General features: G+C 38.2%; 1 protein-coding gene across 23 annotated transcripts in view; it reads left to right on the forward strand.

Moving 5' to 3' along the window:
* PPHLN1 (periphilin 1) overlaps nt 1-23,920 on the forward strand; it is a 213,014-nt gene that overhangs the window by 135,769 nt on the left and 53,325 nt on the right. For 14 of the 23 annotated variants that reach the window (XM_058426506.1, XM_058426508.1, XM_058426507.1 and 11 more), the window contains 3 exons: nt 5,299-5,510; nt 15,296-15,352; nt 17,811-17,890. In XM_058426506.1, the coding sequence (XP_058282489.1) occupies nt 5,299-5,510; nt 15,296-15,352; nt 17,811-17,890 (349 nt within the window). The remainder of the gene's footprint in view (nt 1-5,298; nt 5,511-15,295; nt 15,353-17,810; nt 17,891-23,920) is intronic. The other 9 variants (XM_058426511.1, XM_032173733.2, XM_032173734.2 and 6 more) reach the window with 1 other exon arrangement.

Here is a 23,920-nt window from a genome sequence, read left to right on the forward strand (position 1 = left end):
ATATTTTGTTTATTCCTCACATCAACTCTGTGAAGTAGGTATTATTATTTTCCTCACTTTATAGTTGAGGGAACTAAAGCTTAAGGAGATTAAATAACTTGGTCAAGGTCATCCAGTTGTTAAGGAATGGAAGGAGATTTGAAATTTTTCCCCCAACTTACTTGCCTCCTAATTCCTCGATTCTTGAGATGAGTTCGGGCATATTTCTTCCTCCTCATTACTTTCTCCAAGCCTCTGTTTCCACATCATCTTTGGACATCCTCATTTACACCACCCTGTCCTACTCTGGTAGGAAATTCTCTGATGAATTTCCACGAGTCCATTCCTTCTTCCTTGATGATTACAATTTCTGACTCACAATCTTCTCTATCCAATCTGCCTCTGTATCCTGATTTAATGCCACGTTTAACTCGAGTTGTTTCTTGTATTTTTGAACTTTATATATCCACAGGCATGGCCAGGCCTTACTTTCATCACTGGGAATTGTTTTGCCTTTGTCATGAACTCTGAATTTCTGCTTTCTGACTTCTGAACAGTTCACTTACATACAGCTCTTACATGCTAGTGAGGTTCTTTAATTCAGTCCTTTTTCACGTTTCATGTGCATAGGAATCACCTGGAAAGCCTTATCCAGAATCCTGAGTCACACCCTTAGAGATTCTAATTCAGCTGGTGGGGGTTGATGCCCATGAATTTGCATTTCTATCACCTTTCCTGCAAATGCTGAGGCAGGTAGGTCTAGGGACGTACATTTTGAGAAGGATTGCTCTAATTAATACTTTGCCCCAGAGGATCAGTAAAACTTTCTAATCTGCCTAAAGCCTCCATTCACATTCTTTCTTTCTTTACTTTTTTGATGACTTCTGTAATTACTGAGACAAAGGCCTTCTGATGAGAACTCTGTTGTATTTTATTTTCTTGAAATAAGTGTTTTTCTATTTACTCTTTTCATATTCTTCTCTTCTACTTAGTCCCTTTGTCTCACTTTCTCCTTCTTTACCATTAACATTTTTGTGTCTTGGGTTATCAGTTTCCCCTTTTATATTGAATTGGCTTTTTTCTATCAGCCTTCAGTAATGGTCAAATAAGCCCCTTTCCTCAAAATACCATTCCCTCCCATCTTCCCTCCTTCAGCCTGTTTTGGAAGAAAAGTTATGGCTTTTAACTTCTTCACTAGCTATATCTTAATTTCTTGCTATCTGCTTTGGTTTCCAGAATTTTACTGGACTCTTGGACTGACAGATCAAATGACTTCTAGGTGTTTTTTGTTTTGTTTTGAGACAGGGTCTCACTCTGTTGCCTAGGCTGGAGTGCAATCTCTGCCTCCTGGATTCAAGCAATTCTCCTGACTCAGCCTCTCAAGTAGCTGGGACTACAGGCACGCACCACCACACCCAGTTAATTTTTGTATTTTTAGTAGAGATGGGGTTTCACCATGTTGGCCAGGCCTGTCTGGAACTCCTGCCCTCAAGTGATCCACCCCGCCTTGGCCTCCCAAAGTGCTGGGATTACAGGTGTGAGCCACCTCGCCTGGCCTGGTGTTTTTTTTTTTTTTTTTTTTTTTTTTTTGAGACAGAGTCTTGCTCTGTCACATACACTGGAGTGCAGTGGCACGATCATGGCTCACGGCAGCCTCTCCTGTGAGGCTCAAGTGATCCTCCCACCTCAGCCCCCTGAATAGCTGGGAGTACCAGTGGGTGCCACCTCACTCAGCTATTTTTTAATTTTTTGTAGAGACAGGCTTCTCTGTGTTGCCTATACTGGTCTTACACTCCTGGCTGGGCTGAAGCAGTCCTCCCACCTCTGCCTCCCAAAGTTCTGGGATTGTAAGCATGAGCCACTGCACCTGGCCAACTCCTAGGTCTTAAATGCATAGTCTCCCCGAGACTTGCAGTATTTGATAATATCATTTCTCTTTTTAAAAGTTTTCTACATTTGCTTTTTACTCACTGCTTTTTTAAGGTCTTACTGTTCTAACTACTTCAGTTCTTGTTCACATAGTACTTTAATCTGTTACTGCTTTTTCTAAAGTTTGTGATGCTTTTCCCACCATCTAAATCTGTGTCCAGTGTGGAAGCTACTAACTGCATGTACCTTTTGAGCACTTGAAATATCGTCAGGTTAGACTGAAGTATTCTGTAAGCATAAAATGCACACTGGATTTTTAATATTTAGGTTGAAAAAGAATGTAAAATAGTTTACCAAATTTTTTTAATGTCAATTACATGTTGGTAACACTTTGGATATATTGGGTTAAGTAAAATAAAATGCTAAAATTAATTTGACCTGTTTCTCTTTACTGTAGATATGACTACTTCTTCTGTGGCTTGGCTATATTTCTGTTAGATAATATTAATCTAAATCTCATCTTTCCTTAAGTCCTGGATCAGTTTTCCATCTATTTACAGTTACCTTTGTAACTTTGTACCAGCCTTCTTAAACATTTGGTCCTCACCCCCTCTCACCCTACCCCCCTTTCCCAATATACTTAGCTTCTTCAAAGCAAGAGTAATTCCCTATAGTGCTGTTCATATAGTGGACACTATATACATTATGTAACACACTCACACACACACATATCTGAAAAAATGGCTAATATTACCACGTTATCAAAAAGGATACTTATGAAAATTGAGGCCTGTTGTGATGTTTTTGCTTAAATTGGTGGGGAGCAGAAGAAGGATCGATGTGAAGGGGAGAAGAGACATTATTCTACTCTGAGCTATTAACATTTGACACTTGACATCCCCCAAGTGTATCCTGCCACCTCAGGCCACTGATAGCTCTGTACTGCTGTGATTTTACTGCCATCTGGTGTCAGATTAGGAAACTGTAGTTCAGCATTTTGTCTCTTCAGTAGAGGAGGGTAGGCTCTCTATCCTGTAAGCAAGTTACCAATAAGAGCTCATATAATTTCAATGTAGGAAACCTTTATTTTCCTTGTTGGAATACTCTTTCCTTGGCTTCCATGATAAATGCATTCTCCTTTCTAATGTTTCTCTGGCTGTTCTCCCATTCTTCGACAGCCCATTTCTCTCTTCATGGTAGAGTTTTTTAGCCCCACGTTCTAGGCCTGCTGTTCGTTTTTTCCTTTGCTTTCATCTATACCAGGCTTTAAGTACTGCCTATTTACAGACAAATTTATATTGATAGCCAAAAATTTCCTCTGAGTTTGAGACTAGTATCTTTAGTTGCTTACCTAGATATTACACAAACATCTTAAATATAACATGTTCCCATCAAAATGTGGACCTCTCACCTGCATCCTCATTTCTCAAATTTATTTTTCTCATTTCATTAATCTATCATGCCAAAATTATGGGAATCAGCTTGGCATCCTGTCTTTCACACTTTATTAGTAAAACATTAACTACATCTCATTAAGTCTAGAGGGTGTATTCTTGTATATGTAAAATTTGTGACCCCTCGCCTGCTCCTGTCCCATCTAAGATACCACTGCCTCTTGCCTGGACTAAGTTAGGTTCCTCATTAGTCTCTCTACATCCATTCTTGACTGCATTCACATGTTTTATGTATATTTGTCTAATGTCAGCCTCTCCTATTAAACCGAGAGTTCTGTGATGGCAGGGACTGTGTACATTTGGCTCACCATTGGGTCCCAGCACCTCACACAATTTCTAAAACCTGTTTATTTAATACCCATATCACCACTCTGGCTAACCAGTGCTGTTGGTATGACCCTTGTAGTTTTAGTGACTAAACTAGTGCTAGAATTCCTTAATGCTCTATTTCATTATTAGTGTTCTATACCAGTTCATTTACCATAAATGAATTTAAGCTATTTTCTGCTTTTTCCCAGGGAAACTTACTTGTGTCTGAAGGGACAATATATTTGGGGTATTAATCAGCTAGTGTTCAAATGAACTTTAGGACAACAGCCTATTTATATCCTATGGGCTGCCAATCAAGATGCTGAAATGATTTTCTAAGCACTTGAAATTGTATGCTATTGGTTTGTCTCTTAGCACTCTTCTGTCTGAAATTTAATATTCTTTAATGTTGCAGTACATTTGTTAAATCATGGATTAAAACCTGTTTGACTCTTAAGTGTTCTTTTAATAGAGGCTTAGTTGATGATGGTTTCATTTAGTAATTTTGATTTGGTTTGACATTTTAAAATGGCTTTGCTTTATAAGGTTTTACTACTAGAGCTTACTTGGTGCTTTGAGTTGGTGGTATTTCTCAATAAAGAAATTTAATTTATAAAAGTAGAGGTGATTTATACAAAGTAGTTATTTAGAGATGGGCAACAATCTATGTACTGAGGATGCAAACTCAGAGAGCAAGAATTTATTAGGTATATAGCAGGGTTTCTCAGTGTTGGCATTATTCACATTTTGGACTGAAGAGTTTTTTGGTGTGTGGTGTTGGGGGGCATGTCCTGGGCACTGTAGGAAATTAGCAGCATTCCTGGTCCCTACCCATCAATGGTACTCTCCTCCCCAGTTATGATAATCAAAAATACATCTAAACAATGCCACATTGTCCCTGGGGTGGGTGGGCAAATTGCATATCCCTTGAAAACCAGTAGTTTCTATACTTAGAAGGGGGTAACTGGCCATGAAGTGTCTTACTTGGGAAATCTTTGGCATTTCTAAGCGTTTTGGAGAATGTGGTAGCTGTGTGGTGTATTGTTAATGGCAAAGAGAAATGGAGACTATATGACAGTATGTTTTTTACATTTTAGAATTTGTGCTTGCCTAAAATAAAGTAACTTTTGCATTCAGCCACCTGGTTCTGTTCCAAACTGAAAAAGGGTACATTCTAAATCATATTTCACTGATACTGTTTCATTTTGTTAGCTGATTTCAACAGTTAGGTAGTGATAGAAAAAGAGAACCAAGAGTACAATTTTTTTTTTTTTTTTTTTTTTTTGAGACAGAGTCTTGCTCTGTCGCCCAGGCTGGAGTGCAGTGGGGCAATCTTGGCTCACTGCAAGTTCTGCCTCCCGGGTTCACGCTGTTCTGCCTCAGCCTCCCAAGTAGCTGGGAACTACAGGCACCTGCCACCATGCCCAGCTAATTTTTTGTTTTGTTTTGTTTTTGTATTTTTAGTAGAGACGGGGTTTCCCCATGTTAGCCAGGATGGTCTCGATCTCCTGACCTCGTGATCCGCCCATCTCGGCCTCCCAAAGTGCTGGGATTACAGGCGTGAGCCACCGTGCCCAGCCCCAGGAGTACAATTTAAAGAATAGCTTATAATCAGAGCTTTTGCCATTGTGCTTGTATATAGAGGAGATAGAGTATAATTAACTTATGTTTTTTTTTTTTTTCAAAGGGACGTGAGAGATGGCTTTAGAAGAAAAAGTTTCTACTCTTCCCATTATGCGAGAGAGCGGTCTCCTCATAAAAGGGACAATACTTTTTTCAGAGAATCACCTGTTGGCCGAAAGGATTCTCCACACAGCAGATCTGGTTCCAGTGTCAGTAGCAGAAGCTACTCTCCAGAAAGGAGCAAATCATACTCTTTCCATCAGTCTCAACATAGAAGTATGTATTTTAAGACTTCATTTTTTCTCTCACAGTCTCCTCTGATGAGAATGTACTGAGTCAGATTTCCTTGTAGGTGTAAGAGATTTATTTTTTAAACTTTTTATTTTGAAAAATTTCAAACTTACAGAAAAGATGATAGAATAGTATAACAAACACCATACACACACATTTTTTTCAAACTATTTGAAGTGGCATTCTGCATGACACTTACCTTTAATTTCTTCAGCATGTAAAAGAGGTTTTTTTTTTTTTTTTTTTCAGAGTCTCGCTCTGTCTCCCAGGCTGGAGTGTAGTGGCACAATCTTGTTTCACTGCAACCTCCGCCTCCTAGGTTCAAGTGATTCTCCTGCCCCAGCATCCTGAGTAGCTGGGAATACAGGTGCGCGCCACCATGCCTGGCTAATTTTTGTGTTTTTAGTAGAGACGGGGTTTCATCATGTTGGTCAGGCTGGTCTTGAACTCCTGACCTCGTGATCCGCCCACCTCTGCCTCCCAAAGTGCTGGGATTACAGATGTGAGCCACTGCTCCTGGCCAGCCTTGTAAAATTTAGAGTGAAAACCTCTCTTACTCTTTTCCAACCCCCAATTTTATTTTATTTTATTTTTATGTTTAATTTGGCCTGCCTGAACCTACATGGCATTCTGTACAATCTTAGCATGTCATGCTGGCTGAGTTGCTTAGTGTGTGTTTGAGTAAATTAATGACACAACTACTTTTCTAGAGAAAGCATTCTTATCTTTCTAGACTCTGCAGCCTGTAGTAAAGCTTGTTCACAAAACATTTCCTTGTGCCTTCTATGTGCAAGGCACTGTATTAGTATTATACAATGATGTCCCTGTCACTAGGGAACTAGAATATATGTATATATTTCTCACCAGCTAATACCAACTTTGACAATATGTTAATATATATAAAATATAACTTTGATACAATAATTATTATGTCATAAATGAATTGACATGAGCATGTCAAGGTGAGAAAAATTAATTCACACTCTGGGGATGTAAGAACATGTCATAAAGGAGATGACATTTTGGGCTCAGCCTTATTTCAGATTTCTACAAGTAAAGAATTGTCTTCTAGTTAGAAGGAATTATGAGCCAAGGTGCAGAAATCAGAAAAGTCCAGGATATTTCCTTTTCAACGTCCTTCTCATTAACTGTCTTTTTTCAAATAATAAGAGTTTTAATTTAACAGCCTTTGCTTCTTACATGATGAAAGTGATGGAAAACCATTTGGAGTCATCAGATTGTCTTCCCTTGAAGCTGTTGCAAGATTCTTGAGTTTAGCAAGCATTTATTGTCTACTATTTGCAGAGAGAGAGAGTGGGGCTTCCCAAAAAACATATTTTTGGATACAGGTATATTAATGATGATGCAAGAGATAAGAAGGTTATTTTAAGGATTTGAAACAAACACAGGCTGGGCACAGCAGCTCATGCCTGTAATCCTTGCACTTTGGGAAGCCAAGGTGGAAAGATTACTCGAGCCCAGGAGTTTCAGACCAGCCTGGGCAAACATAGTGAGACCCCTGTCTCTCAAAAAAGAATTTAAAAAATTAGCTGGGTATGGTGATGTATGTGCGTGTATTTTCAGCTACTCAGAAGGCTGAGGTAGGATTGCTTGAGCCCAGGAGGTTGAACCTACAGTAAACTGTGAGCACGCCACTGTACTCTAACCTGGGCAGCAGAACAAGACTATGTCTCTAAAAATAAATAAATAAGTAAATAAATAAGCCACTTCCATATATATGCCTGATTGTCCAAAATGTGCTTGGGACAGTTGTGGGTAACTGAAAGTTTTATTGTGGAGATTAATGTTAACAAGTATACAAGTATTTTTTCTTTTGCTTCTATATACCCCATCCCTACCACAAAAAAAAAAACCTTAAGAAGATAAACAATCTGTAAGCCAAGCTTGTCCAACCCCCTGTCCTGCAGGCCGCATGCAGCCCAGGATGGGTTTGGATGCAACCTGACACAAATTTGTAAACTTTCTTAAAACATGAGGCTTTTTTGCGATTTTTTTTTTTTTTTTAAGCTTACCAGCTATTGTTACTGTTTGTGTCTTTTATGTGTGGCCCAAGACGATTCTTCTTCCAGCACGCCCCAGGGAAGCCAAAAGATTGGACACCCCTACTCTAAGCTCTAATGAATGCTCACATGCACAGACATATCCAAAATTAGCCAGATACCATCTAAGACCCTTAAAAAATTTTTTTTTTTTTTTTTTCTGAGATGGAGTCTTGCTCTGTCACCCAGGCTGGAGTGCAGTAGTGCGATCTCAACTCACTGCAACCTCCACCTCCCGGGTCAAGCAATTTTCCTGCCTCAGTCTCCTGAGTAGTTGGGATTACAAGTGTGCACCACCACGCCCAGGTAATTTTGTATTTTAGTAGAGACAGGGTTGCACCGTGTTGGCCAAGCTGGTCTCGAACTCCTGACCTCAAGTGATCCACCTGCCTCAGGCTCCCAAAGTGCTGGGATTACGGGCATGAGCCACTGTGCCCTGCCCTTACGACCTGTTTTTGGGATGTGTATGACTTAAATCCGTATCCAATAATGATTTTCATTAAAGAAGAAGAAAGTATCTTTGGAAACTGATTATAAAAACTTTTTAACAAAGCATGAGTAAAAGAAGCTTGAGATTCTTACTTGACAGCTTGTAATGAAGTTATTAAAGATAGTTATTAGTGAATTAGTCTTATTTTTATCCTCAAAAACAAATTTTGGGGGAGAGCATCTTCTCTCTGTTGACCTGCTTTGGGCCTCTTAATGGCCAAAACTCTTAAGATCTTGAGATGAAATGTGGTTGAGCCATAATGTGATGCTCCTGTCTTTGGATCTCCAATATCCTTCACTCATCCTTTGAGGGCTCATACCTTTAATATCTGGAGTAATTTAAAGATAAAGTTGGTAGACTAAAATATGGGGTAAGTTGAATGAAACAGAGCATATGACTTTGTTAATGCCTGCATCCATCCATCTATCTTTCTTTCTTTCTTTCTCTTTCTTTCTTTCTTTCTTTCTTTCTTTCTTTCTTTCTTTCTTTCTTTCGTTATTTAGCTTTGAAAGTAAAGTTCTTTAATCAAGAAAAAGTTTGTTCTAGGAAAACTCCATTTTCAAGTATTCCTTAACTACTTGGGCTGAACTGTGAAAATTTTTTCTATTTTCCCTTCCTGTTTTCAGAATAGTTACATAAGATAATCTTGCAAAAAAGTTAATGGAGGTCATATTTTAAACAATAAATGGGAAAAGTAATTCTTTTACCTATTTCAGATACCAATTTTTGCATTAAATCTAAATGTCACAAATATTGCAGCACCTGGCTTTTCTTCAAAAGAGGACTGAGACATGGGGTTCTTCACTTATCAGTCACTTAAGCTGGGATAATTAGCCACGTGTTAAAATTAAGTTTTCTAGTATAAATTGAAATTTTGACAAAGACTTAAAATATTATTATAAGTATAAATAACAGGTTAAAATAATTATGCCCTCATTTAAAAAAATTAATTTTTTTCCTTTTTGTTCACACTTTTAGATTAATTTTTGCTATTTTAATGATCATTATTGGTTTGGCTATAGTGATTTTACTACATTTTAAAATTCAACTGCTTATTTCCCATTTTGTGCTCACATACATACACACACATTTAATTAAATCTCTTCTACTTAGCCTTTTGAGTTAATCTTATGGAACTTTGTACTACTTCAAACTAATCATCCTTCTAAATCCAACTTGTTTTCATCCTGTACTTTACTTGCAAGAATATTCTTACTATAACTTAGTTGGGCTGACCTGGATATGCGATATTATTTTTAGTTCCTTTTTGTTGTCCATGTTCACATGCTAGCAGTACAAATTGTCCCAGTTAACCTCATTTCCTTTCTCCCTATGTATTATGATACTTTCCTAGGTAAAATTGTTTTTTTATATTTACCTTGTATATTTTTCACTTGAAGTTTATTTTTATTGTAATTAATCTAAATATCTCCACATTTGTCAATTCTAATACTTATTTTCTTTTTTTCCCTCTTTGAAATGATCCCATGCTTTCCTATCTTATGCTTGTCATTTGCCTTTTGTTTAAGCTATAACATTAAAAGTGATGAAAAAATCACTAAGTTCAGTCTCCCACACCCATTTTTTGTTAAACTATTAGTACTTGTGATAAATTTACTAAATCACAATCCAGTTCTTTTATGTAGCTCATTCTTTATAAAAGAATTAAAATCTTCTTCAGTAACATCTACTTAATACTAGTTATTCTTCTTAGAGCCATATATAAAGATATTTCTTCCTTTTGTGTTGTAACCTGTTACATATTGGAGGAGTACTATCATATTCTTCATGTTTTTTTTTTTCAGGTTTATTTTGCTGTTCCTTTTGTTTGTCATGATTTCCAGACCTTTTGCTTTCCTATTTTTCCTTCTGTTTCTTGTAATTTGTAACACCAGAAGTGAATTTTTATTTTAGCAACCACATTTCATTACTGGATTGTAGGCAACTGAAGCCTAAGCTATTTTCACATATAATACCATTAAACAAAATGCCTCTTAGGCTGTACTTTTTCAGGTGCAATTGTATGTGTGTAGTTAATGCATTAAAAAAAAAAACTAGAAATGCTACATTTTATCTAATTAACTTTGGCTTATTCTGTTTTATAGAATTCTCAAAATCTCATTTAGCGATTCTGTATATTAGCACCTGATAAGAACAGCTTGTATTATCTGCGAATTAAGTATGCTGGATGTGTTTTGTATCAGTTGTTAATAATTTATGCTGAGGAGCATAAGGCCAACTATGGAAACCTCTAGAGATCTGTTAACCTGAATCTTTTATCAGCATTGTTTGTTGTTATTCAACAGTTATGATCCCTCATCTTTACTATTATCTTATTTTCATTTCCACTTGAGAATCTCAAGGAAGACCCTGTCAGGTGTTTCTTGAAACTCTTAAGTTACAAAATATTTCTTCTGTCAAAACAGTCACATAAAGATTATCTTGCTTTGTTGTTGTAAATCCACTGTGGCTCCTTGAGATGAAACTACCTCTCTGTTAATTCATTCTAAACATTTGCTAGGGATTAATCCCAAATTTACCAGAGATGCTTACATATTTAGGTTCCGTGACATTTTGGTTGAATTTTAAAATACTTTTACTTTGCAAGATTTGCAGGTTTATTGTTTATTTTGTTTGTTTGGCCGTTGTTTTTTTCTGTAGCTCTAACTTTAGGCCTAGCTTCCCTTATTTTTCTTATGTCAACAGCCATTATTAAGAATAGAAGGTATTTTTTAAAAAAATACTATTAGTCATTAGTGTTTAATTCTTTCAAAAAATACATCTAAGACAACTGAAAGTGTACGGTAATTAAAAGTACTGTTTTGAGACAAGTATATTTGGAAGATAGAGTCCATTTTTGAATGTCAATCTAATAGAAAAAGACATATGTCTTAAGAGCGGTTGGCTATGAATAAAATCCGAAGTCTCCATGAATTTTTTGATTATAGCTGAAATTCTTTTTTTAAAAAAACTATTCTAGACTTATATAGTCGAAATTCTGATAAAATCTTGAAATTTAGTTCTGCTTTTAGGTGAAGGCTTTTCTTTGCAGATTTGAAGAGGTAATAGGAATATAGAAATAAGGATTTATCATCAGATCATGTATATTAGGCAACAGGAAGAGGGGATAAAGTCATTCTCTTAGCAGCAAAATATCCTAGCATTTCTTGGTTTGAAGCCCACTATGTTGTGTTTAATACTTACATCTCTTAATCAACAAACATATATTGAACATAAATTGTTTGCCAAGCAAGACAGATTCAATCTCTGCCCTCTGAGTTTATGATCTAGTCGGAAGACAAGCAAGTAATTGAATAGGAATAAACATTTTAGGTGACATCTGAAGGCTTAGTAGAAGGTGAAGTATGCTAGTGAAGAAGGTTTATGGGGATGAGTTACATCATGTGGAGTCCCTAAAGTATAATTTAATAGTTCCCTGAAACATTTTAGGCCGTCACTTGATCTAGACTATTAATGCACTGTTGAATTAGATTCTATAACATATTCTTCTTGTTTGAGGATCCATTGTTTACTTACAAGAGAGCTTTGGCTATGAGTTTTCTAGCTAAATCCTCGGATTATAGCTATAGCTTCTCTGGCGTCTTAATGATCAAGGTTCTAAAACAGAAATCAATTAATGCCATGTGCATAGGCATTTATTGTATCCCCGTTTTAGGACTTAGTATATTCTGTCAGTAGCAAACGTTCATAATGTGTGCAGATGATGTTTTCCTCATATGTTTAAAAATGAGCTCACGTGGTTTTAGCTGATGTGTTAAAGAACTCTACTCGGAAGTGTACTTCCAAGTATTCAGTCAGTTGACCTTTGCTTTAACTTGTTGCAACTCTGACTTCCAAAAGATGGATCTTGAGGGAAGCAGAGGTGATGCAATGCTTTCTCTACCCCTCTACCTGTTTCTTTTCTCTGTCATTTTTTGGTGTCTTTAACATGAGAACATTTTTCTTGTGTCTCTCCATTTTCTAATTCATATGTTCTTGAGTAAGTCAGTAGATCTCTGAGAAACATGTTCTTCCTAACCAAGAGTCCCAAATTCCCACATCTTCATCCATGATCCAGTAAAAAATTTTCTCATCATCTGCGTAGCCACATTTTCATTTATTTATATCTTAATTTCTCTTCAAATCTTCAGCTGTTGAAGAAGAGATGAATGTACTATCTGTGTTGGTGAAGTTTGTTTCTTGATGAGACTTGCACTCAAATATACCTGTTTTGTCCTTGTTTGCCAAGCTCTGCTCTGAGAATCTGATAGTTTGCAAGACATAGCCCCTAACTTTATCATCTCTTATGATTATGCTGTTTTTTTTTCCCCTGCAGTGTCCTTTTTTCCTACCTGGGTTATCAGTGATGAATAGCACTTGATGTAGGATTGGATAAATTTGGTTAGATTTATCATTTCTTTTAGCAGGAAAACAAAGCAGCAAGAAAGTGTATTTCTAAAAAATCCTATTAGATTGCACTCAGCCATTGCATTCAAGGAGTCACCAAATACTTTGAAACTCTTGCAGAACTTCCTAAGTGTGTTGTGGAATGTTAAGCTGCTTCTCCAGCTTTTGATTTCACCTCAATGGGAAAAACATTATATGGAACCAGTATTTGAAATTCCTTTTTATTTCCTTTTTTTTCCATTTATTCTTTCACTCATCAATATACAGACAGGGATTTTGCTTTCTGTACTGCCACTTTCAGAATGTTTTTTCTGGTTTCTTTCCTCCATCCTAATGTGGAACTCATTTCCTTTTGCAAGTCACAACAAAGGCAGGAATGTTTTCAACCTTTTTACCTTGCTGTCAAGCAGGGAGGTAGTGTCTGCTTACAAAGATCATGTGTGAGATGAATTTGAGGTAATGGCTAAATAGCTAATGAGTAGCAGCCTGTTAGTTAGAAGGTAGAACAATGAGTGAAAGAGGCAGATTTTAGAGACTTTTGTATTCATTGTATTGTTTGGAGCCAAATAAAAATAGAAAAAAAGATTAAGGTTAGTAGGAACACTCACGTTTAAGGAACAATAACCAACAAAAACGAAAGAGGAAGGGGTAGCTATGAAGATGTAAGGGGGCAAACAGAAGTACAAAGATACGAAAAACAAATAGCAAAATATTAAGAAAAACTTGTTTATAAATCATTAAAGTGCTATAGTAGAGGATAAGAAGAATGAGACCTTTTAGTTTTAATATGAGCACATCAGTGGAAACTTTGGGATGAAGAGTTTAAGTACAGTGGTGGTGTTTCTATTATCTCTTGTTGTGTTACAAAAAAAAAAAAACCCCAAAACTTAGAGAATTAAAACAATAACTACTTACTTGTTCATGACTGCAATTTAGCTGGGTAGTTTTACTAGTCTATTAGAAGACTGTTAAATAGTCCAAGCCTACCTAAGACAATACTAATGGGAATCTGTAATTATATGTGGTAATGCCTACAGCGTCTCTGAAGTTTGGAATCAAAATCAAACACATCCACAGTGGTGTGTTGGTAAACTGACTCTCCAAGGTTAAAAAGATAAGATTTGTAGCATTTGCTGATATCTGTGGAGTGTAGATTCTCATCATAGTTCAGCTACCTACATGGAGTAACTGAAGACAAAGTTTCAAAGGGATGCATACGATTCACTCTCAGGAGCTAATATGAATTGGCCTAAGGCTCCAGTACCTTTCTCTGAAATATCACCGTTATCTCTTGATTCAAGAAAGAATTTGAGGCAGCTTAATGAAATAAACACTCAATAAAATAGGATTAAATAAGTGGAGGAGGATTTTATGTAAAAGGAAAACAAGGATAGGAAAGTAAAAGTAAGAATAAAGTTGGTAGTACATGAAATAAATGCCCATCATAAGGCTCTGAACAGTTGCTATAGGTGAACTAAAGGTTTGGCCAAAACAAAGCTAAAAGAATCAAGAATAAAGTTAGTAGTGCATGAAATGATTGTCCATCATGAGGCTCTGAGCAATTGCTGTAGGTGAACTAAGGGTTTGGCTGGTCGTGGTGGCTCACGCCTGTAATCCCAGCACTTTGGGAGACTGAGGCGGGTAGATCACGAGGTTAGGAGTTCAAGACCAGCCTGGCCAAGATGGTGAAACCTCGTCTCTACTAAAAATACAAAAAAAAATTAGCCAGGTGTGGTGGCAGGTGCCTGTAATCTCAGCTACTTGGGAGGCTGAGGCAGGAGAATTGCTTGAACCTGGGGGGCGGAGGTTGCACTGAGCTAAGGTCACGCCACTGCACTCCAGCCTGCACAACAGAGTGAGACTCTGTCTCAAAAAAAAAAAAAAAAACAAGAATCAAGAATAGTGTTGACAGTGTACCTCACATAAAAACAAATCAGCTTATCAGGAGAAACAAAACTTGCTAGATGCCAGAGAAAGATCAGTGAATAATGAGAAAAGGATACTGCATCCTCAACATTATTGCAAAAGTAAGATGGCAATATTTTCATGATGTTTCTTGAAACATTTTAAGGCAAGATGCTGATAGTGCCAAAACAATTCAGAAAAAATGTTATTTTCTCAGAAAAAAAAATGTAAGATTGGCAACTTGGGATCTGTAGTAGAAGGATTTGAAGTCATTGTTGTGGAGTTTGTATCTTACTGGAAAAATACCTGGGAGCCCTGACTACTAGTATATTTAGGCTGTTTAGAAAGATTATTCCATCCATATCATTAAGAATTTGCAGACAAGGAAGCTAACAAAATATTTCAAGATTCTAAGTGTGGGATAATTAGGGGCTCAACTATTGTCCTTTTTTAACTGGTAGGGGTGATCCATCTTTGATTTTTGACCGTGTATGCAGGTGTGCTCCTTTCCCAGGCCTTCCAGTGTCAGCTTTATGGATGGAGAAAATTCGACTAGGTACTTTCAGTGATGAATAAGATGTGATCTTTGTCTTCAACTTTCAATGTCTTGTCTTGCTATGAACCTTTTCTCATTCCTTTCTGCCCTTGTTATCCTTGACTGGTCTTATCCTGACAGTTCCCACTGGCTTCTCGCCTTAAACTGAGATTTTTTTTCTCCCGTTATTTATTCCCCTTCACTGGTGATTGCTCAGGCAGCCCAGCTTGAAAGTAGGGTAGGAAAGAGTTTAGGGTCACCAGAAAATGCTCAGAAGCCCCTGTTCTCATCACTCCTACTTCTGAGTTCTTCTCTTGTTCCTCTTGGGCACAGAGGTGCTGCTGTTAATTCCTCCCTGCCCACCTTTCCATAGAGTCCGTGCGTCCTGGTGCCTCCTACAAACGGCAGAATGAAGGAAATCCTGAAAGAGGTGAGTTTTGAGCTAGACTCTGATTTGGGATTGTGAAGGGGTGGGAGACTTGAACTGATAGCGGTTGTGGAAATGGGGAAAGTGTATAACTGCTCCATTAGTCTATTGTGAGAACCAGAGTTAAACAACAGTAGACCTAGGTACTAGGATATGGGGGGCATCTGTGGGCTGGTATCTGGGCTAGCCATTCCTGGTTGGGAATAGCCACTCCATAGGAGGCTGAGATCTGTAGAATAGACGGGCCATTGGAAGATAGGACCTGACAACAATAGGATCAAGTGATTTCTATTTACTTTTTTTGTGCTCTTTCTTTTGCCATTTGTATCATTGTTTTCTTTATCCTTTGCCGCTTGCTTTCTGCTCCCATTGTTGCAACAGAAATATATGAATATATGTGGGTATATGATAAATCTCCTGCACCACCCTTCAGTGTTCCTTTGCTTCTGTACGTGAAATTGGTTGATAACGACTTAAATTAGCCTTTGAGCAGCTAAAATCAGGAAAGGTCTAAGACTATACTTCGGGATCATATGTTTGTAAAGGAAACACTAAGCAAAAGATCAACAGCTGCTTGTGACAAGTTTTTTTCCCCTCTGTGTCTAGCTGATATGTGCTAAAGAATTGAGCCTGTAATTATGCCTTTAATAAGCATAATGTGCTATGCTGATTGTTTCAGTGCCTTGTCTCCTTTGAAGGGACTGCTTATCTGAATAGGATTGGGAGGTCATTGCATCTTAGGCATAGAAAAATGAGGTTCATCCTTTTATCTGATTTTTGAGTGCCTACCCTTTTCTTGAAGGACTTGAGCTAAGTAGGCCACAGATATTTGGAAATGAATAAGCTATAGCACTTGTTCCTCTGGGAGCTTTTGGTGTAATGGGATACACTGACACTATCACACTACAGTGTGAAATTTGCCACATGCAATGGAAATACAATAAGGAATGACTTAAGTAAATCATATTCTTGGCCATTTGGGATACAGTGGTGGTTCTTTTGAGTTTTAAGGTCTACAAGAACTTTTAAAGTGGCTTACGGTGAAAGCCTCTTGTAGTACCACAAGTTAAAAGACTCTAGGGCTGTATCGTTCTCAGGCTGTTGGAGCTTAAAAATTGGAATACTCAGCCTAGGGCAGGAGTCCTCAACCTCTGCACAATTGACATGTAAGGCCAGTTAATTCTTTGTTGTTGGGGTGTCCCCCATAGCAGGATATTTGCCAGCCTCCCTGTTTTCTACTAAATATATGCCAGTAGCCCTCTCCCACTTGTGACAGTCAAAAATATCTCCACATACTACCAAATGTCTGTAGAGGGGCGGTGCAAAATTGTCCTCAGTTAAGAACCACTGGGCTAAAGAAAGCGTTTTGGGTCTGTAGGACATTAGAAAGGTGTTATTCACCACTTTCCTAGGTGGTTGGAAGTCTTTGAGCCTCCAGGACCTTACTTATCTATCTTGGCTGTGGCAGGAAGAGCTTAAGAGGCTTTTTGACTGAAGCTGGCTTTGCCTCAGTTTCAAAGTCGTTTTATCTCTGCTTTTGCTCTTGACTGCTTTGCTGTTAATCCACTGTCCAGTCTCGACCAGCTTCTGTGTGACTCCAAATTTTATGCCACTTTCTCTTCTCATGTTATTAATTTTGTTAGTTTTTCTAGCAACAAAGGGCAGAGGATTATATATTTGACACATATAGACAATGAAATGTTTTTCTGTAGCAGCTCACTGTTACTAATTTTTAAGAGTATATTTAACTAAACCTATCTTTTAGGGAGTTGTTGAACCTGCTAAAGTAATATTGTTTAAATGTATTTTCTGGCTCAAGTTTCTATAAAAAATGATATACATACAGCACTATGTGAGTAAAGTGACTAAAGGTAAAGATTAGTGACTTTATCTCATACAGGTTTATTTTTAACCATTTAACAAATATTTGGGCATTCATTAATGCTAGGCACTGATTAATGCTCTGAATTATAGCTTTCTAACTTTATGTTTAAAACTGTCTAAACATTTCAGGAATATTTGCTAAAGTTCCTATGTAGATCCTCCTTGACTTACCCCTTGATTAACTAGTTCTCCTTGGTATCTATATAATAACTACCTTTGTATTTTTATTGTGATATATCAAAAATTAGCATTTAGGAGCATGGAAGAAGTAGCATTCATGGTTTTAAAATACGTTTTGCCTTTCTTGAAGTCTCTGTGGCTCCATGTTTCCTTACTGGCAGTGCTGTGGCCTAGACTGGCTTCTGTGATATCCTTTGGTTCCAGGTTATTTCAGATTGTTGATGGTGCTCAGCCTCTGAGAGGTAGTTTTAGCTATTAACCTATTTAATGTAGTAATGTAATGAAAAGTTTTAGTACTAAAATAAGTGTATGACCCCCTCATTAATTCCATTAAAAAATTACTTTATTGAAAACAAATTAGCTAGAAAAAAATTACATCTTATGTTTTCTTATATAGATAAAGAGAGGCCTGTCCAGTCTTTGAAAACATCAAGAGATACTTCACCCTCAAGTGGTTCAGCAGTTTCTTCATCAAAGGTTTGTTATATTTCTAAAATCACTTTAAAGAAGAATTACAAATTGAGATGGACTGACTAGTACAGATGCTTTTATTCTTTACTGTTATGCCAAGGGAGCTAATTTGCTGCATTAAAAAACTTAAATTTTTGGCTGGGTGTGGTGGCTCATGCCTGTAATCCCAGGACTTTGAGAGACTGAGATAGTAGGGAAAAGAAAGAGAGATCAGACTGTTACTGTGTCTTTGTAAAAAGGGAAGACATAAGAAACTCCATTTTGACCTGTACCCTGAACAATTGCTTTGCCCTGAGATGCTGTTAATCTGTAACTTTGCCCCAACCTTGAGCTCACAAAAACATGTGTTGTATGGAATCAAGGTTTAAGGGATCTAGGGCTATGCAGGATGTGCGTTGTTAACAAAATGTTTACAAGCAGTATGCTTGGTGAAAGTCATCGCCATTCTCCAGTCTCGATAAACCAGGGGCACAATGCACTGTGGAAAGCCGCAGGGACCTCTGCCCTGGAAAGCCGGGTATTGTCCAAGGTTTCTCCCCATGTGATAGTCTGAAATATGGCCTTGTGGGATGAGAAAGACCTGACCTTCCCCCAGCCCGACACCCGTAAAGGGTCTGTGCTGAGGTGGATTATTAAAAGAGGAAAGCCTCTTGCAGTTGAGATAGAGGAAGGCCACTGTCTCCTGCCTGCCCCTGGGAACTGAATGTCTCGGTATAAAACCCGATTGTACATTTGTTCAATACTGAGATAGGAGAAAAACCGCCCTGTGGCGGGAGGCGAGACATGTTGGCAGCAATGCTGCTTTGTTATTCTTTACTCCACTGAGATGTTTGGGCGGAGAGAAACATAAATCTGGCCTATGTGCACATCCAGGCATAGTACCTCTCCTTGAACTTAATTGTGACGCAGATTCCTTTGCTCACATGTTTTCTTGCTGACCTTCTCCCTATTATCACCCTGCTCTCCTACTTCATTCCTCTTACTGAGATAGTGAAAATAATAATAAAAACTGAGGGAACTCAGAGACCAGTGCCAGTGCAGGTCCTTGGTGTGCTGAGTGCCGGTCCCCTGGGCCCACTTTTCTTTCTCTATACTTTGTCTCTGTGTCTTATTTCTTTTCTCAGTCTCTCGTCCCACCTGACGAGATATACCCACAGGTGTGGAGGGGCAGGCCACCCCTTCATGAGATGGGGGAATTGCTTGAGGCCTGGAGTTCACAACTAGCCTCGGTAACATAGCAAGACTTTATTTTAAAAATTAAAAATTAGCCAGATGTGGTGGCATGCACCTGTAGTCCTAGCTATTCAGGAGGCTGAGGGGAGAGGATCACTTGAGCCCAGGAGGTTGAGCCAGCAGTGAGCTATGATTGCACCACTGCACTCTAGCCTGGGCGACAGAGCAAGACGCTGTCTCTGAAAAATAAAAACAGGCTGGGCACAGTGGCTCACACCTGTAATCCCAGCACTTTGGGAGGCTGAGGCGGGTGGATCAACGAGGTCAGGAGGTCGAGACCATCCTGGCTAACACAGTGAAGCCCTGTCTCTACTAAAATACAAAGAATTGGCTGGGTGTAGTGGCTCATGCCTGTAATCCTAGCACTTTGGGAGGCCGAGGCAGGTGGATCACGAGGTCAAGAGATCGAGACCATCCTGGCCAACATGGTGAAACCCCGTCCCTACTAAAAATAAAAAAAAATTAGCCGGCCATGGTGGCAGGCGCCTGTAGTCCCAGCTACTCAGGAGGCTGAGGCAGGGGAATGGCTTGAACTTAGGAGGCGGAACTTGCAGTGAGCTGAGATCATGCCACTGCACTCCAGCCTGGTAACAGAGTGCGACTCCGTCTCAAAACACAAACAAACAAAAAAACACAAAGAATTAGCCGGGTGTGGTGGCATGTGCCTGTAGTCCCAGGTACTTGGGAGGCCAAGGCAGGAGAATTGCTTGAATCCGGGAGGCAGAGGTTGCAGTGAGCTGAGATCACGTCACTGCACTCCAGCCTGGGCGACAGAGCGAGATCTGTCTCAAAAAAACAAAAAACAAAACCCCTTACATTTTAAGTAACCACAGCTTGAAAATAGCAACCCGAGTTTGCTATTTTCTATGAGAAAAATGGGCAGTTTTCTCATTGAATTTTTAACACAGTCTATGCCAAATTTAGTACTTATTGCTGCAACCCATGTTCTCATCTTGACCATAACCAGGTTGGATGGGTTATATCTGGTGGATTGTGCTTTTATTTGGGGAGTTGGGAGTGTAGGCAGAGACCTAACATGTATGGTGTATTTTTTCTCTTATTAATTCATACAGAAATCTTATGGTAGTAGGTACGTATCTCTATTCTATAGTAGAGTGAGGGCTCAGAAATTATTAATTTCTTAAGGACATAGCTACCCCTCACTATGTCATTCTTCTCATTCCTACCTTTCTAGCATCTCAAAACATAAATCCTCAGAAATTAAAAACTTGACAAGTTGCTGTTTCCTTCTGTTCTCTCCAGTTAGAAGTTCTCTTCACAGATATCATACCCTTTCTCTTAGCCATAACAGTTGTTACATCTGTTATCTGCTTTACTTCTTTTCGTTCTGCCTTTTATACTTTTTGGCTTTTCAGGAAGAGTAGATATCACCTAGCGGTCTATACTGGGTACTGGGGGGCAGCTGCTTCCCTGCCTCAGAAGGAAAAAAACTTCTTTGTGACAACTTGTATCTTTGGAACTTTCCCAGAAGTCTGAGGGTTCTGGGATTCTGGATTTTGAATAGCAAAGACCAATTGGATTATGGTTCTGTCTTAATCATATCAAGGGTGCTTTACCCACCTGGAAGACTGCCTTGGTTTTCATGTCAGGTAATAGATGAAAGAAGAGTAAATAGTACCTGCCTATCCAAGTCACTACAAAAATTCAAATTATTATATATGAAATATTTTCTCTGAAATATACTGCTATCTGAATGTAAGTTACAACATAGAGTTTTGTGCTACATGTTAAAATGTTTAGTGGAAAACAACCATGTTGGATTTTTAACTTCTTTTGTCTGATAGTTTCATGTAGATCAAGCTTGATCTACATACAATTATGGCCCAGGATGGCTTTGAATGCAGCCCAACACAAATTCCTAAACTTTCTTAAAACATTACGTGATTTTTTCCTTTTTTTTTTTTTTTTTTTAAGCTCATCAGCTGTTCTTAGTGTTAGTATATTCTATGTGTGGTCCAAGACAATTCTTCTAATGTGGCCCAGGGAAGCCAAAGATTGGATGCCCCTGATGTAAATGTTTGCATTTTTTTTTCACAGACCGTAGTCTTTTTTTTTTTTTTTTGTATATAAAAATAGAGATGGGGTCTTGCTCTGTTGCCCAGCCCGGTTTCAAATTCCTGGTCTCAAATGATCCTCCCACCTTGGCCTCCTAAAGTGCTAGGATTACAGGCATGAGCCACTGTGCCTAGCCAGGCTATAAAATCTTAAAATGGAATCAAAATATCACAATATTAGATCCATAGTTATTTTATGTATTTGGAAGATAGCGCCCTCTTTGATTTGCCCAAGGTCACATGGTAGCTGTGGGGAGCTTTATGAGGTAGATTTCCTGATTTGGTGAACTCTTTGATGTAACATTATGGCTGCCCATATATTGGGATACTTTTTCAGAGTTTGATAGTTTCAAATGGTAGGTTTTCGAATGTGCAGACAGAATGACAATAAGTTATAGTAGGCTTTTGCTTCATTCTTTCTGAAGGGCAGAATGGAGTTTCACTCTGTCGTCCAGGCTGGAGTGCAGTGGCATAATCTCGGCTCACTGCAACCTCCACCTCCCAGGTTCAAGCAATTCTCCTGCTTCAACCACCCAAGTAGCTGGGATTACAGGCACCTGCCACCACACCCGGCTGATTTCTGTATTTGTAGTAGAGATGGGGTTTCACCGTGTTGGCCAGGCTGGTCTGGTCTCGCACTCCTTGACCTCGGGTGATCCACCCGCCTCAGCCTCCCAAAGTGCTGGGATTACAGGTATGAGCCACTACGCCCAGCTGCTTCATTCTGTGCTAGAGAGAAGTCATATAATTGTTTTTGCTCTTTAATTTTCTGTTAAATAGGTATGCCCCCTCACCCCCTGAAAAAAAAAAAACAACTTTCTTGGATATATTTGTGTTTGTATATGTGTTTTCTTCTTCTAACTAGCTTTTAAAAAAACCTTCTATTACTGAGTAATAATAAAAGTATTACTTATAATACCTTTTTAACCTTATATATGGGCACGGCTTTGGAATGAGCTGTTTAAGCTTCCTCAATGGCTGTAGAGTATACTTCATATAGATATATTGCTATAATATTCCAGTAAATGTTATAGATGGCTAGCCAGTAATTTGATGAATTTAACAAGGTGTAGAAAAACATCAAATGACCTTTTCAGTTAAAAAAATGTCTAAGCCAGGCACGTTGGTTCATGCTTTAATCCCAGCACTTTGGGAGGCCGAGGCAGGCAGATCACCTGAGCTCAGGAGTTTGAGACCAGCCTGGCCAACGTGGTGAAATCCCATCTCTACTAAAAATACAAAAATTATCTGGTTATGGTGGTGCGCATTTGTACTCCTAGCTACTTGGGAGGCTGAGGTTGGGGAATCGCTTGAACCCAGGAGGCAGAGGTTGCAGTGAGCCAAGATCGCAGCACTGCACTTCAGCCTGGGCGACAGAGTGAGACTCCATTCCCCCCCACCCCTCCCAAAAAAGCCTAGATTTAAGTCCCAGCTCAGCATTTATTAGTGACTTTGAGCAGGTCACCGTCATTCAGTTTTTTAGTTTATAAGTTAGGATAATAAAGCCTCTCTAATCACCTTCATGGAATTCTATTTAATTAAAGTACTTTTCTTGGTTCATAGATAAAAGCACTTTATAAATGGTAGTGCCCCATAAGTTCGGTGCCCAGCACTGTCATCCACAAGAGGTATATTTGGAATCGGTGATGTGACTTTAGAGAAGTAAAGCTTAGTAATAGAAGGTTTTTTAAGTAAGAGATGGTTATGCAACTAAGCATGGCAGGGCAAAGCTGATGAAAATGTATGCCAAGGAAGTAGAATGGAATCAGAGAATTAACCATAATGGCCCTAAGGAAATAATTTTAAAATTTGTGCTTTACAATTCATATCTTATTTACAAAATAAGCCTTTAAACAGTACTGGGAGAATTATATCTGATCCAGAAAAGACATTTTACTTTCTTTATTTTTCTATTGAGCCCATGGGCTGATTGATTTTCAGATATGTTTTAGTATAATAGATTCACATCAGTGAATATGGAAAAGAAAGAAACACTAAGGTACCAAGCATTATTGTAGCTACTTCCAGATCTATTACCTCCTTCAATTCTCACAACTGCTTTGTAAAGTGAGCATTATTAACCCCTATTTTGTAAGTGAAGAAACCAAGGCTCATGGTGTCATAAGTTATGCATATAAAGTCATCTACCTAGCAAGTCATTAAACTACGATTCAAAGCCAGGTCTGTATATAACTGCAAAGCCCATACCTTGTTTAGTATTGTATGCAGTTAGATAAAGGAACTAGTAGTAGGATCAAAAAATGAAATTTAAGTTTAAAAATTTTGTGTAAGGAGTAGGATTTTTGTAACTCACTGTACACTGTAATAATAGCATATCTGTATGTTTCTGTTGTATTAGGAGTTTGCCTTACTGAAATTTAGACATTACTTATTTCATTCAATATGCTTAAAGGCACAAAGTTGAAATCAGTATGATTTCTTTTATATTCTAAATATAATTAGTATATGAGTTAATTGTCAGCGTCTTTTGCTTTGTTACTTAGATGAATTTCTAGAGTCTTATGTAAATGAAATTAAGAATTAGATCTGGTCTGTATGTCCCAAAGGAATAGCAATTACTTAAAGTAATTCCATGTTGAATATTTTTGAAGGAGGAAATAAAGAATGTACCTGCTCTCCATAGAAATTTGAAGGCTTATATGATTTTAAATGTAAGTGGAGTGTACTTCTTGGTGTATTTGAAGTTTAAAAGCCCTTGAGAATTGTA

The sequence above is a fragment of the Hylobates moloch genome, unplaced genomic scaffold (genome assembly GCF_009828535.3).
Source record: "Hylobates moloch isolate HMO894 unplaced genomic scaffold, HMol_V3 SCAFFOLD_13, whole genome shotgun sequence".
Taxonomy (NCBI): Eukaryota; Metazoa; Chordata; class Mammalia; order Primates; family Hylobatidae; genus Hylobates; species Hylobates moloch.